This window comes from Salvelinus alpinus, chromosome 3 (genome assembly GCF_045679555.1).
Source record: "Salvelinus alpinus chromosome 3, SLU_Salpinus.1, whole genome shotgun sequence".
NCBI classification, from domain to species: domain Eukaryota; kingdom Metazoa; phylum Chordata; class Actinopteri; order Salmoniformes; family Salmonidae; genus Salvelinus; species Salvelinus alpinus.
In genome coordinates this window covers 49,879,631-49,894,168 of record NC_092088.1, presented here as the reverse complement: position 1 = coordinate 49,894,168, position 14,538 = coordinate 49,879,631, and the positions used below count along the sequence as shown (strand labels likewise).

General features: G+C 41.9%; 1 protein-coding gene across 2 annotated transcripts in view; it reads right to left on the bottom strand.

The window, feature by feature from the left end:
• The window catches only part of LOC139570882 (protocadherin-15-like), a 276,263-nt gene that overhangs the window by 93,680 nt on the left and 168,045 nt on the right, over positions 1-14,538 (bottom strand). For both annotated transcript variants that reach the window (XM_071393180.1, XM_071393179.1), the window contains 3 exons: positions 14,170-14,475; positions 13,493-13,723; positions 5,107-5,223 (listed from right to left, as the gene is read on the bottom strand). In XM_071393180.1, coding sequence (XP_071249281.1) covers positions 5,107-5,223; positions 13,493-13,723; positions 14,170-14,475 — 654 coding nt within the window. The remainder of the gene's footprint in view (positions 1-5,106; positions 5,224-13,492; positions 13,724-14,169; positions 14,476-14,538) is intronic.

Here is a 14,538-nt window from a genome sequence, read left to right as displayed (position 1 = left end):
ACATATTCTTATTCATTCCTTACACTTGTGTGTATAAGGTAGTTGTTGTGAAATTGTTTGATTACTTGTTAGATATTACTTCATGGTCGGAACTAGAAGCACAAGCATTTCGCTACACCCGCATTAACATCTGCTAACCATGTGTATGTGACCAATAACATTTGATTTGATTTGATTTGTGCTCTTCAACAAAAATGCAGCACAAAGGCCAACATTTAAGTGTGTGTGCGTGTGTGTGCGTGTGTGTGTGTGTGTGCGTGTGTCTGTGTTTGTATTTGGGGCAGCATGGTAGTCTAGTGGTTAGAGCATTGGCTTAGTAACTGACAGGTTGCAAGTTTGAATCCTCGAGCTGACAAGTGTCGTGGAAAATTGCGAGATTATGTTATAGTACTTGTAAGATTATATTATAATCTTTGTATTGCATTAGAATGGTTGTTTTATTCGACAGAATAGAATCATTCGACTATTGTGTGTGTGTGTTCCACTGAGGATGGGACTCTATGAGATAGCATTGACAGAGGAGATTTACGATGTCTTTGGCCAATAAAGCCTAAAGAGCATTCCAGATAGTGAGGTAATGTTTTTGTACTATGAAGTACCAGGAACGAGATTAGAACCTCATCTTAGAGACCAAACTGAACGATAATTTATAGTTAATGCTACCTGGCTATGGAATACTCCTTTCTCAAGTAAAAGGCCCTTTGTAAAGAGTTCTGTGGTTCGTCATGTAAGTTGAGAGGGGTGTATCTTGGCTATAAAAGATCTTTTGTATTCGACTGTAGGGACTCTCAGAATTCAGTATAGACACTGAATTGATCTGAGGATCAAAGGGCTATGGTGAGGCTCATATAATTAAAGATGAAGTTTAAGTATAACTCTGACTGGTGTGTGGTTTGTAACTCTCCTCATTTAGTAATACAGGAAATTGCTACGACACAAGGTACACATTTCTCGTTCTGCCCCTGAACGAGGCAGTTAACCCACTGTTCCTAGGCCGTCATTGAAAATAAGAATTTGTTCTTAACTGACTTGCCTAGTTAAATAAAGGTAAAAAAAAAAAAATGTCAGCATGTCTAGGCTTAGCCCTCCTCCACCTCACACAAGTTTGCTTCAGTGACCATGAACTAGAGTTTATCATAATGCACCATCTACTTAAGCTTTGTCACTGAGCAATACATACAGTATATTTTCTACAGTAAAAAAAGAGGTGACACAAAGGTAGAGTGGGAGTGCGGGAGAGAAAGGGACTAGAAAACAGACAGACAGACTGACAGACAACACACATGCACAGAAAGGGAGAGATACACTGTATGACCAAACGTATGTGGACAGCTGCTCATCGAACATCTCATTCCAAAATCATAGGGATTAACCATTTCATAATGTTCCTCTGTATCTCTTGCGGTCGCCCCAGCATGATATGTTTTATGCACGTCATGTCAGAATGCACTCACTGTTCCAAAATGTGATTATTACGCAACAGGACAGTCAACACGTGCTGCCTACTAATTATCTATAGGCTTGTTTCAACTTGTCAATTTCAAATTATTTTCTCCCAAGTTGTATTTTCTAACAGCAGTTTGAATTGAGGTCTGTTCCTAATTCACATAGAAGTAGCCCATTTCAGCGATGCTGACAATTTATGTTTGAGGCTTTACTGAGCCTTCTTCGAGGAGAGCCCAACGCACTTCACTCATGTTTGCGTGGATCAAGTATGCATATATTTGCGCAGTCTTGCAAGAATTGGAACATTTTCTTGCCGTTGGTCGCTTTGCCTTTCTTGTCCTTTTCCTTAAAAATAATAACTTTGGACATGGGTGCGTTCCTATCAAAGTAAGTTCCTTATTTTCTGTATATCGTGTTGTCGTTTCTACTGTAGGTGCATACAGTGTGTATGTATAGAGCATAATGTATTTACAGTTTTATTCACATGTTTTCAAGTACTGGTGAAATAATGCATAATTATAATAATAATAATTATAATTATTGTTAGAATTATTAATTATTGCGTATTTTGACACCTATGATGTGTGTAAAACACTTTTTTGAAGGTTGTACTGATTATAATGAGCTAAGCTATTTGCCAGCTATGTGTGGCGCCATGTTTGTTGACATTATACAATGCATTCTGGGTGTAACGTAAACGTCTGTCAGACCAAACATGTTATAATGAGGTGAAAGAATGGTTCCCTCATCTTTCAGGTAAACTTTCGGAAGTGAATGAAGGGAAGTGGATGATCGTAGACGACACACCCCCTTCAAAATGCATACTATTAACAGACCAAACTCATCTTGTCTGCTCATATTTTCTTTGGTTGATGCACACAAAAAAAACATTCCGGGGACGCACAAACTACCCATCCTCGGATTACTTTTGATTTCTAGAAAGTGTTTTACTCAATTATTTCGAACAATGGTGGTGTGATTAATTTTAAATAGTAATTGCTATTAGCTAATTCATATTGTAGTTTCTGTCAGCCAAAAGTTATACAAATATGACAGCTTGTGTCAATCTTTCCGCTACGACAAATGTAGCCTACATTTTACGGTTTGGATGATTGTGCTATACTGTATCTACTTCTGTGAATCTCTGAACATTGCATCCAAAAAATAAACTGGTCACATTCTGGACATAACTTTGTAAGGACTGTGTTTGTGAAAAATATATCAGAAAAAAAGTGGCCAGCTCAAATGCTGATTGTTGTGTCAATCAAAAATGGACGTTCTTAATAAGCGTTCTAATCACACTGGTTTGATCGTACGCAACAGGGACCACTACATAATGATCACAGCCGTTTTTTGGCATGTGTGGAAAGGTTAGACCCCCCCTGTCCTGTTATAACAGCCTCCACTCTTCTGGGAAGGCTTTCCACTAGATGTTGGAAAATTGCTGAAGGGGCTTGCTTCCATTCAGCCACAAGAGCATTAGTGAGGTCAGGCACTCATGTTGGCCGATTAGGCCTGGCATCGCAGTCTGCGAAAGGTATTCGATGGGGTTGAGGTCAGGGCTCTGTGAAGGCCATTCAAGATCTTCCACACCGATCTCGACAAACCATATCTGTATGGACCTCGCTTTGTGCACGGGGACATTGTGATGCCGAAACAGGAAAGGGCCTTCCCCAAACTGTTGCCAAAAAGTTGGAAGCACAGAATCGTCAGGAATGTCATTGTATGATGTAGCGTTAAGATTTGCCTTCACTGGAACTAAGAGGCCTAGCCCGAACGATGAAAAATAGCCCCAGATCATTATTCCTTCTCCACCAAACTTTACAGTCCGTTGGACTGCCAGATTGTGAAGTGTGATTCATCACTCCAGAGAACTCTGTTTCCACTGCTCCTGAGTCCAATGGCGGCGAGTTTTACACCTCCCCAGACGACGCTTGGCATTGCGCATGGTGATCTTAGGCTTGTGTGCAGCTGCTCGGCCATGGAAATCCATTTCCTGAAGCTCCTGACGAAGAGTTCTTCAACATTTTTAAGCTGATAAAACTCACATGTGGAACGCTACAGGGTCACAGTGACTCTATCGGTTTGAGTAATGACAACAAAATCACTTTAAGCAACTGTATTCAGATATATTAAGTGCAAAGGTTTGGAGTAATGAGAGAACATAGGCCCCCTACCCTGGTGGGAACACAACCAGCTGGAGGTACTTTCATTCCAATCTCCTTTTCAAAAGACCCCCTGGGAGGGTATAACGAGCAGCCAGATTCGAGAAGTGTCAGATGAGGATTGTTAGGGAAAGCTGTATTGTGTTTGATGGACACAATTCACAGAGAGTCCAATATAATGATGCAGACTATAAAGAAATGACAGATCACCCAATTATATAAATATCCTTGCCAAGAGACTGCCAGGGAGAGAGAGAAAGAGATGGGGAAAGGGGCAGAAACAAGTGAGAAAAATGAGGAAGAGATGTGCACACAGAAGCCCCAAATGTCTCTGTTTTTATTACATATTACTAATACATTTTCTGGCTAGCCAAACCACACTGCATCCCACTGCTGACTTGCTGCAAAAGGTATTGTTATTTGTAGGCACTAAAGAGCCCATGATACTTATTGTAAGATTAGGGGTGTTAACCCGATGTCCTGGCTAAATTCCCCACCTGGCCCCTCAGACTACCTTGGTCACCTAATCATCCCCAGCTTCCAATTGGCTCGATACAACTTCTATCCTCCACCCTGCGACTTTTGCCCAGTTCAAAGCTAACTTGCTCGACACAGAACATATGCTACAGTAACCATTCAAGCTAACATGAACTAAACACTCTGATAACCTCAGGACTTGTAGGTTCATGTAACAATGCTATGTATTCGTTATAATGCAAAAACAACTCCAGTCTCAAAAGAACAGAGAGAGGGTGTGAGAGAGCATTTAAGGTAGAATGCTGACTCACCTATGGGGCTATTAAATACATATGTAGGTGATTACACTACCAATAAACCAACATTAATTTGGCATTGAATTGATGACGCTGAACCAAATTTTTCTGGGAACAAAATAACCTTTTTCTTTAGCATTTATTTGATTCCGAATGTATTTTCTTTATTGTATTGTCCTTTTTGTCCTATTGACAGAGCGAACGGGAAGTAGTAAAAATATGTGGTGTATGGTGTGCTGAATCACAAAAACCTATACTGATTTCCCCCTGCCCCTGTGCAGCCTCGACTGTGATAGGGGAAATCATTTCTGAGCACAACAGGGTGTCAAAATTCTGGTGCCATATGGTGTAATTTAATTCACAAAAAAATTGTTTATACCAGGAAGGCAGTTTGGAACTGCTCAGCCATGTCAAAGCCAATGAAGACAGATACAAATAGACAGAAGGGTGAGACTGGAACGGTACTTAACAGAAGTAATCATCACATTATGATAACTGTGACAGAGGGAACAGAACAGATGCAACACAATCAGGTAGCTATTTTTACAAAGAGAACATTGGTTCTTGCTGGTAGTGCTGTATTTCACTACGCTGTGTAATAAACAATAATTTGTGTCATCAGCTGTGATGCAACGAGCTGTGAAAATCATTATCCTCTTTAAGACCAATACATATGAATCTTAATCTGAATCATTGGTCACTGAGCAGTCAGTGATACTCACAGGAGGGTCTTGGTCCTCAGCGAACACAGTGGTGATGACCGTTCCCTTCTCTGCATTGGGGGCCACCAGGCCCTTGTACAGCGCTTGGCTAAACACTGGCGAGAAATCATTCATATCCTGTGAATAAAAAGAAAAGGAATAGACACATAAAGTACTGTAGGCTACTATGAATGTATAATATTCACTTTTTCTATCCCCAATGCTTTGGAGGTAAAGGAAAGAAAGTCTGGTTCAGAGCATGAATCATCACAACAGAATATGAGTTGTCCTACTATATGTTTTCTGGCTATGCTCCATGACATAGGCTGTAGGCTTATTAATTTGGCAGATAAGATATGCCATTATAAGATAAGTACCATGCCATTATTTCATATTATATGATTTTATAGTAAGAATAATATAATTAAACTTAGCTGAATAAAATACAATGGATATTTTTCCCATTCCCGGAGCGAGAGTGGCTATGTTGAGTGTAAAAGTGATCATTTGAAACAGGTCCTACAGTATATACTAGATTTTGATTTATTTGGCAACTTTAGTTGTGATTTGAGAAAGTCACCCAAAAAATATTGCGCTCTGTTCTTTGCCGCAGGCTGCACATGTTGTTCTCTCATCAAGTGATCATATTTTCACTGATCAGGCTATTCTCAATTGAATCTAGTCTTTACAATTTAGAAAAATTTGTTTCAATTTAGAATGGCCCATTATCAAATGGGCAATAACAGGGGCAAGACAAAAAATACATGTCATCCGTATGCACTGGAATAGCGAATGGAGGCCACTTTCCCGCCTGTACATTTTTCACTCATGTTGTGTAGGCTACTCCGGTAATTGTGAGTGCCACAGGAGATTCCGCCCAAACTCTGTATGCTATGGGATAAATTTGGGAAAACAAGTAAAATCTATTTGGGAACATCAGGAACATCAATAGTAACATGTTTTCGCAACAAAACATATTTAATTAAACTGTTGACAGCCCCTCTCTCTGCGCGCCGGAGTGAAGGAGAGACAGTAGGAGATGGAAGCTCGGGGTGGTGAGATATTCTGTAGCTAAAGGTAATGTGTCAGTCTATTAAGTAGGAAAATACAAATAAATTACTAGTCTATTCTAAATCTAAACCAAGCACTATAACTTTAGGCCAAATCTGAATTTGTTTAATTTAGACCAGACCAATTATGTACCAAAGATAATTTAAATCAGTATTATTTTTTTTAAATTCTGCCATGTGTAATATGTGGTTGGCTGTGTATTGTATAACGGCACAATCATTATTTTAATAATTATGTTTTTTACCCAGGCTTGGCCTCATATATAGGCCTATGCTTATGCATTAGCTCTAATATGCATATGGGTGTTTTTAATGAATCATCACTTTAGAAAGCGCGTTGCCTTGGAAACAACATCCTCAACTAATATGTTTTCCACTCAGTTTCAACCTGTCGTTGAACTTCTTTCTTCAAATGTATCAATCACAGTCAGGTGACTTTTAAAAGCACATACTGTTTTGATGATGCCTTTGATGGGCATTTTTGATGGCATTTGCATTGATGTCAGAGTGGTTAGAGTACATAAGAGGAGATTACTGTGACTCAACGGTCATGTAGAATTAAACTGGAAACCACACACCCTGAGGCTGCATTCATCGTAGCTGGGGATTTTAACAAGGCTAATCTAAAAACAAAACTCCCTAAATTCTATCAGCATATCGATTGTGCTACCAGGGCTGGAAAAACCCTAGATCATTGTTATACTAATTTCCGCGACGCATATAAGGCCCTCCCCCGCCCCCCTTTCGGAAAAGCTGACCACGACTCCATTTTGTTGATTCCAGCCTACAAACAGAAACTAAAACAACAAGCTCCCGCGCTCAGGTCTGTTCAACGCTGGTCCGACCAATCTGAATCCACGCTTCAAGACTGCTTCGATCACGCGGATTGGAATATGTTCCGCATTGCGTCCAACAACAATATTGACGAATATGCTGATTCGGTGAGCGAGTTCATTAGGAAGTGCATTGACGATGTCGTACCCACAGCAACAATTAAAACATTCCCAAACCAGAAACCGTGGATTGACGGCAGCATTCGCGTGAAACTGAAAGCGCGAACCACTGCTTTTAACCAGGGCAAGGTGACCGGAAGCATGACCGAATACAAACAGTGTAGCTATTCTCTCCGCAAGGCAATCAAACAGGCTAAGTCCCAGTACAGAGACAAAATCGAGTCGCAATTCAACAGCTCAGACACAAGAGGTATGTGGCAGGGTCTACAGTCAATCACGGATTACAAAAAGAAAACCAGCCCCGTCGCGGACCAGGATGTCTTGCTCCCAGACAGGCTAAACAACTTTTTTGCCCGCTTTGAGGACAATACAGTGCCACTGACACGGCCCCCTACCAAAACCTGCGGGCTCTCCTTCACTGCAGCCGAGGTGAGTAAAACATTTAAACGTGTTAACCCTCGCAAGGCTGCAGGCCCAGACGGCATTCCCAGCCGCGTCCTCAGAGCATGCGCAGACCAGCTGGCTGGTGTATTTACGGACATATTCAATCAATCCTTATCCCAGTCTGCTGTTCCCACATGCTTCAAGAGGGCCACCATTGTTCCTGTTCCCAAGAAAGCTAAGGTAACTGAGCTAAACGACTACCGCCCCGTAGCACTCACTTCCGTCATCATGAAGTGCTTTGAGAGACTAGTCAAGGACCATATCACCTCCACCCTACCGGACACCCTAGACCCACTCCAATTTGCTTACCGACCCAATAGGTCCACAATAGGTCCTCTTCAACCTCAGGAGGCTGAAGAAATTCGGCTTGTCACCAAAAGCACTCACAAACTTCTACAGATGCACAATCGAGAGCATCCTGTCGGGCTGTATCACCGCCTGGTACGGCAACTGCTCCGCCCACAACCGTAAGGCTCTCCAGAGGGTAGTGAGGTCTGCAGAACGCACCACCGGGGGCAAACTACCTGCCCTCCAGGACACCTACACCACCCGATGTCACAGGAAGGCCATAAAGATCATCAAGGACAACAACCACCCAAGCCACTGCCTGTTCACCCCGCTATCATCCAGAAGGCGAGGTCAGTACAGGTGCATCAAAGCAGGGACCGAGAGACTGAAAAACAGCTTCTATCTCAAGGCCATCAGACTGTTAAACAGCCACCACTAACATTTAGCGGCCGCTGCCAACATACTGACTCAACTCCAGCCACTTTAAAAATGGGAATTGATGGAAATTATGTAAAAATGTACCACTAGCCACTTTAAACAATGCCACTTAATATAATGTTTACATACCCTACATTACCCATCTCATATGTATATACTGTACTCTATATCATCTACTGCATCTTGCCATCTTTATGTAATACATGTACCACTAGCCACTTTAAACTATGCCACTTTATGTTTACATACCCTACAGTACTCATCTCATATGTATATACCGTACTCTATACCATCTACTGCATCTTGCCATGCCGTTCTGTACCACCACTCATTCATATATCTTTATGTACATATTCTTTATCCCTTTACACTTGTGTGTGTGTATAAGGTAGTAGTTGTGGAATTGTTAGGTTAGATTACTTGTTGGTTATTACTGCATTGTCGGAACTAGAAGCACAAGCATTTCGCTACACTCCCATTAACATCTGCTAACCATGTGTATGTGACTAATAAAATTTGATTTGATTTGAATTTTACTGGGTCATGACTCATGACTGCTGGTGTGGCGGTAATACGGTCACCGCAAGAGCCCTATATGTTCCCTGTTGTTTATTGAAACTCTACCGTGCCCGGAGGAGGAACTTTGATAGACTTTCTTCTCTGATCTCCCACCTCCCACTTTTCTGACAGCCTACTGTGACAGCCTACTGTGTCTCTGACAGAGAGGACAGAGGGACAGTTTGGTTAGTCAAAAACACACACATCCAGGGACGAAAGGAGAGTCCTTAGTGCAATCCGGCACAGTCCTTTTCACAGCACGAAGCAGGTCCTCCCCAACGGACGTCCTTGGAAACAATTCAGTTTCTATTGCTCTTCCTCACATAACAACAATAGAGGCATATTTCCTGCATAAGCACCTTCATCGACACTACGGCATGTGTTGATTTCCTACTGATATACAGTACCAGTCAAAAGTTTGACTGACCTTTAATGATGGACTGTCATTTCTCTTTGCTTATTTGAGCTCTTCTTGCCATAATATGGACTTGGTCTTTTACCAAATAGGGCTATCTTCTGTATACACCCTTACCTTGTCATAACACAACTGATTGGTTCAAACACATTAAAAAGGAAATAAATTCCACAAATTAACTTTTAAGAAGGCAAACCTGTTATTTGAAATGCATTCCAGGTGACTACCTCATGAAACTGTTTGAGCGAATGCCAAGAGTGTGCAAAGTTGTCATCAATGCAATGGGTGGCTATTTTGAAGAATCTCAAATATAAAATATATCTTGATTTGTTAGACACTTTTTTGGTTACTACATGATTTGGTTACTACATGCGTTATTTCATAGTTTTGATGTCTTCACTAGTATTCTACAATGTAGAAAATAGTAAAAATAAAGAAAAACCCTTGAATGAGTAGGTGTGTACAATCTTTTGACTGGTACCGTATGTCATATTGAGTTTTTTTACTGAAATATACACTATGTTACCTTGCAAACTAGAATAGCCATTCCAACAATTACTGCCATGGGTCTCTCTTCTATTGCATTACATTGAATACATTTTGTTAAGATCCTGGAAACGTAAAACCCCAAAGAGAGCAATAACATAACAGTGAACATGGCATTTATTTTAATCTCTCTCTTCCTCGCTCTCTCGCTCTCTCCCTCTAGTTAACCTAGTTGTGGGATGGAGGCCAAACACTGACACCATAATATACAATCAAGATCTTCAGCAGCAGCAATAGAACTAAACATTGATTCATATGATATAATCACATTTCTGATAGTATGGTTGAAGTGGGTCGGTCCTGAATAAACTATCTGATCTAACCATGTGTAGTGGACCTCACTGTGAAAGGCAAAGACTCAGGCAAAGATTCATTCACAGACACATTTCCCGTCCATCTATATGCAGCTTGTGTTTTGTAGAGCTGACAAACTGTGATTCACTGCTTCTGCTTTCAATAACAAAGCCATGCCTTGGTGTTTTCCTCCTTTGTGCAGGTGGAGAATACACACACACACACACACACACACACACACACACACACACACACACACACACACACACACACACACACACACACACACACACACACACACACACACACACACACACACACACACACACACACACACACACACTCTAGCAGATTCCACAGTGTGTTTTCAGAAACTGCGAGAAAATAAGGAAAAGTGTGTGAGTTTAATTACGAACCCCAGGACACAGGTAGAGTACACAATCAATCACTGTGAGGCCTTCCATTGAAATGAAACAAGAAAACCTTTAGAATAACACAAGAACAAATCAAACACAAAAGACTTCAAAAGCCTATGCAAGTGCTAAATGTAGGAAATAAGGAAAATCATAGTGTCTCCTCCATCTCCACTCATAGGAACCCAGTTTGAATCCATTAGTCCCACTTTAATGCATGTGGGCCATATCAAATAACAGCCAGGAGGGTGTGATAACATAAGCACTACTGTGCCTTATCCCATCAAACACTGTTCCTGGGTGACTACAAGGAAACTGCATCAAACACTATCCTTATCGGAGGACAAACTCACTCTACAGGTAGGCTGGGCCTGCAGAGGAACAACTTGAGGAACCACACTTCGCTTCCTGTCAAAATTGTGAATACAGAGTTAAAGTGAGCGGTTCCGCCATTGGGCTAAATAAAACCCACTTACACCCTGATAAAGCAAATGCACAACCACCTAAATATTGTATAAAGCAAATGCACACCTACTCAGTGGGTGAAGTGTAAGAACTCTAGACATAAGAACATGCACACATGCACACAGACGTATACATGCACGCACGCACACACACACACACGCGCACACACAAACACACACACATAAACAGAGCGAGACACAGTGCGCCAAAACAGGAGGCGTCTAATCTTTTAGTTTCGATTGAGAGGCTAATCTCCTGAAAGATTGGAATGGGAAAACATGCGTCTGAAAATCCTCACATAATTGCAGTAACAACGCTAATGAGTCATTCAGCCCTGGAATAGCACCAGGGCTAACGCGACCGCAAGTTTTCCATCAGCAGGGGTTTTCTTGAGGGCTTGAACGTAGCTTGCGATACGGTTGGGACCGCAGATTGTTCTGGGCTTGTGGCTGTCTAGATCCCTGCTGTTTGTTGCTGTTTCTTTCTTCCCTGCGACCTGCCCTGTCTGGAACAGCAAGAAGTAACAGCGTAGCCTAAATTGCTAACATTACAAAGACCAGGGCCTGTGGGAGTATTGGTGGGAACAGTGGTGTCTTTCTATCACAGGTGAGGATCTTTTAATGGACTGCTGAATGTTTTGTTTTCCCTTCTTTTTTTGTTGCTCTTTTACACATGTCTATCACTGATAGACAACCCAGGAAATGGCTGAAAATAGCCAATAATAATATATGTAGCCTTAGAAACAAGGTTCATGAAATCAATAACTTGCTAACATCAGATAACATTCCTATATTAGCCATTTCGGAGACTCACTTACATAATTCCTTTGATGATACAGAAGTAGCCATACAAGGATGTAACATCTACAGAAGTGACAGGAATGCTTATGGGGGAGATGTTGCTGTATATATTTAGAGCCATGTCCCTGTAATGCTGAGAGAAGATCTCATGTAAAGTGTTATTGAAGTGTTGCGGTTGTAGGTCCACCTGTCTCATCTAAAGCGTTTTTTGGGGGGTGTTGCTATAGGCCACCAAGTGCTAACAGTCAGTACCTAAATAATGCGTGTGAAATGCTTGATAGTGTATGTGATGTAAACAGAGTGTTCTACTTTTTGTTGACCTGAATATTGATCAAGCTGTCAAGCTTATATCAAGCTGTCCACTCAAGAGAAAACTTCTCACTGTAACCAGTGCCTGCAATCTGTTTCAGGTTATTAATCAATCAACAAGGGTGTGTTTACAAACACTACAGGAACAAGATCATCCACATGTACGGTTCACATTTTTACTAATACTGTAGAACTTTGTTCTAAAGCTGTATCCATACCCATTAGATGCAGTGATATATCCAGGAAAGCCAAAGTTCCATGTGATTAATAAGGAGCATGCGGACGCTGAACTTGATGAATTAATGAAATTGCTGCTTACAATTATTGATAAACATGCACCTGTTAAGAAACGGACTGTTAGAAGTGTTAAGGCTCTACGGATTGATGAAGAATTGAACAACTGTTTGGTTGAAAGAGATAGGGCAAATGGAGTAGCTAATAAGTCTGGCTGCATATCTGACTGGCTGACTTACTGCAAATTGAGAAATGACGTGACTAAACTCAACAAAAATAAGAAGGAACTGTTTTATGAAGCCAAGATCAAATCAGATGGCTTATTCATCACAAAACCATTTGATGTTGGCAATTGTTTGAATGATTACTTCGTTGGCAAAGTGGGCAAACTTAGACAGAACATGCTAACAACAAACAGTGAGCCATCGTATTCATGCATAAAAAACTAATAATGAAAGAACAGCATTGTACATTTTAATTTTGTTAAATTAGTGTGGGTGAGGTATATATTTTTGCTATCCATCAATAATCCTGGCATTGACAACTTAGATGTAAAGCTACTGAAGATGGTAGCTGACTCTATAGCCACTCCTATCTGTCATATCTTTAATCTGAGACTAGAGGAAAGTCTTTGTCCTCAGGCCTGGAGGGTAGCCAAAGTCATTCTGCTACCAGAACTCAGAGGATTTTCTTTAGTGGAAGCTTCTCTAATGTCAAACATGTAAAGTGTGGTGTAGTGCAGGGCAGCTCTCTAGGACCTCTACAAATGTATTGCTTTGTTGATTTATGCCAGCACTACTTCTGCTGGGGGGCCATGAGGGTAAAGTAGTTAGAAACACATTTTTTATTCATCCTAACCAGAGGAGGAAATCTTCCAAATTATCTGTAGAGCACAGTGAATAAAGAGTGACAGCAGACTATGACTATCACTTCTACAGTGCTGTTAGTGTGCATCCTTCACCACCGATACTTGTCCTCAGGGACCATGATGGTACATAACATTGTACACGTAAAGCAAGAAGTGCTTTTACCTTGATGAGGGCCATAACTTGCCTATTCTTCAAGCAGTAGCCTACTAGTCACCATCATGAGTGGAAACAATGAGTGTGAAGCAACAGTATTTTTTACTTTTACTATCACTCATGACAAACACAGTGAATACAGAGCGACGTAATCGTACCGTGATCCGAATAGTGACGGTGGCCTCACCGGGGGGCATGGTCCCAGCCTGGTCGACGGCTTCCACCTGGAAGGTATAGGTGGCCCCCATACCCATACTAGCCAGGTCCTCAAAGTCCAGGGTCTGCAGGACTGACAGCTCGCCTGAGATCAGGTTCACTGAGAACAGCTTCATGTCCTCCGCAGACTTGATACGGTACGTTACGTTAGAGAACAGGTCTGCATCCACCGCCTGGGATGGAGGGAGAGAGGGAGCGATGAGAGAGGGAGGGATAAGAGAGAGAGTGAATAGAGAGAGGGATGGATGAGGTGCTGCAGTCAGAACCATTGCAATGAAATTCACATTTTTATAGATGTTTGCTACCAGCCTGGAAGAGAATGGCAGTTGAAATGGAGGCCAAATTGGCTGATAGCTGGAGACGCTTTGAAGTTAAAGGATGTTAAAGGGTGCATTTAATAGTTAAGCTGTTTGAAGCCCTTACTGCCCTGCACAAAGCCTGACAGGGAGATGGAGAGAGAGAGAAGCTACAGAGTCCCATCACTCACACCCACACTTACACTGAGTCTCAGAACCACCATGCTCATTGATCAGTGAAGCTGTAGGACACATACCCGCACACATGCGCACTTGCACACGCGCACACACACACACACAGACAGGCAGACAGACAGACTTACACTGAAGCGCAGCACCACAGTGTCCACAGGGCTGTTCTCGGGGACGTTGACAACATAGTTCTTCTGGGAGAACTCTGGGCTGTTGTCATCGATGTCTATCACAAGGACAGAGAGGGTGATGGTGGTCCTGCGGGGGTCCACCGCCGCATCAGAGGCCTCCACTATCAGGTCATACCGACTCCTGAGCTCCCGATCCAGAGGCACTGCGGTGAATATGCTGCCGTTCTCGTTGATGGTGAAGACACCTGGGTGGTTGACTATCCTGTAGCGCACCAGACCGTTAGCCCCTGCATCTCGATCTGTGACCTGCAGGGGAAGCATAAATATGTGGAGTGAAGAAGGGAAAGGGAAATATGGAAATACATAAGC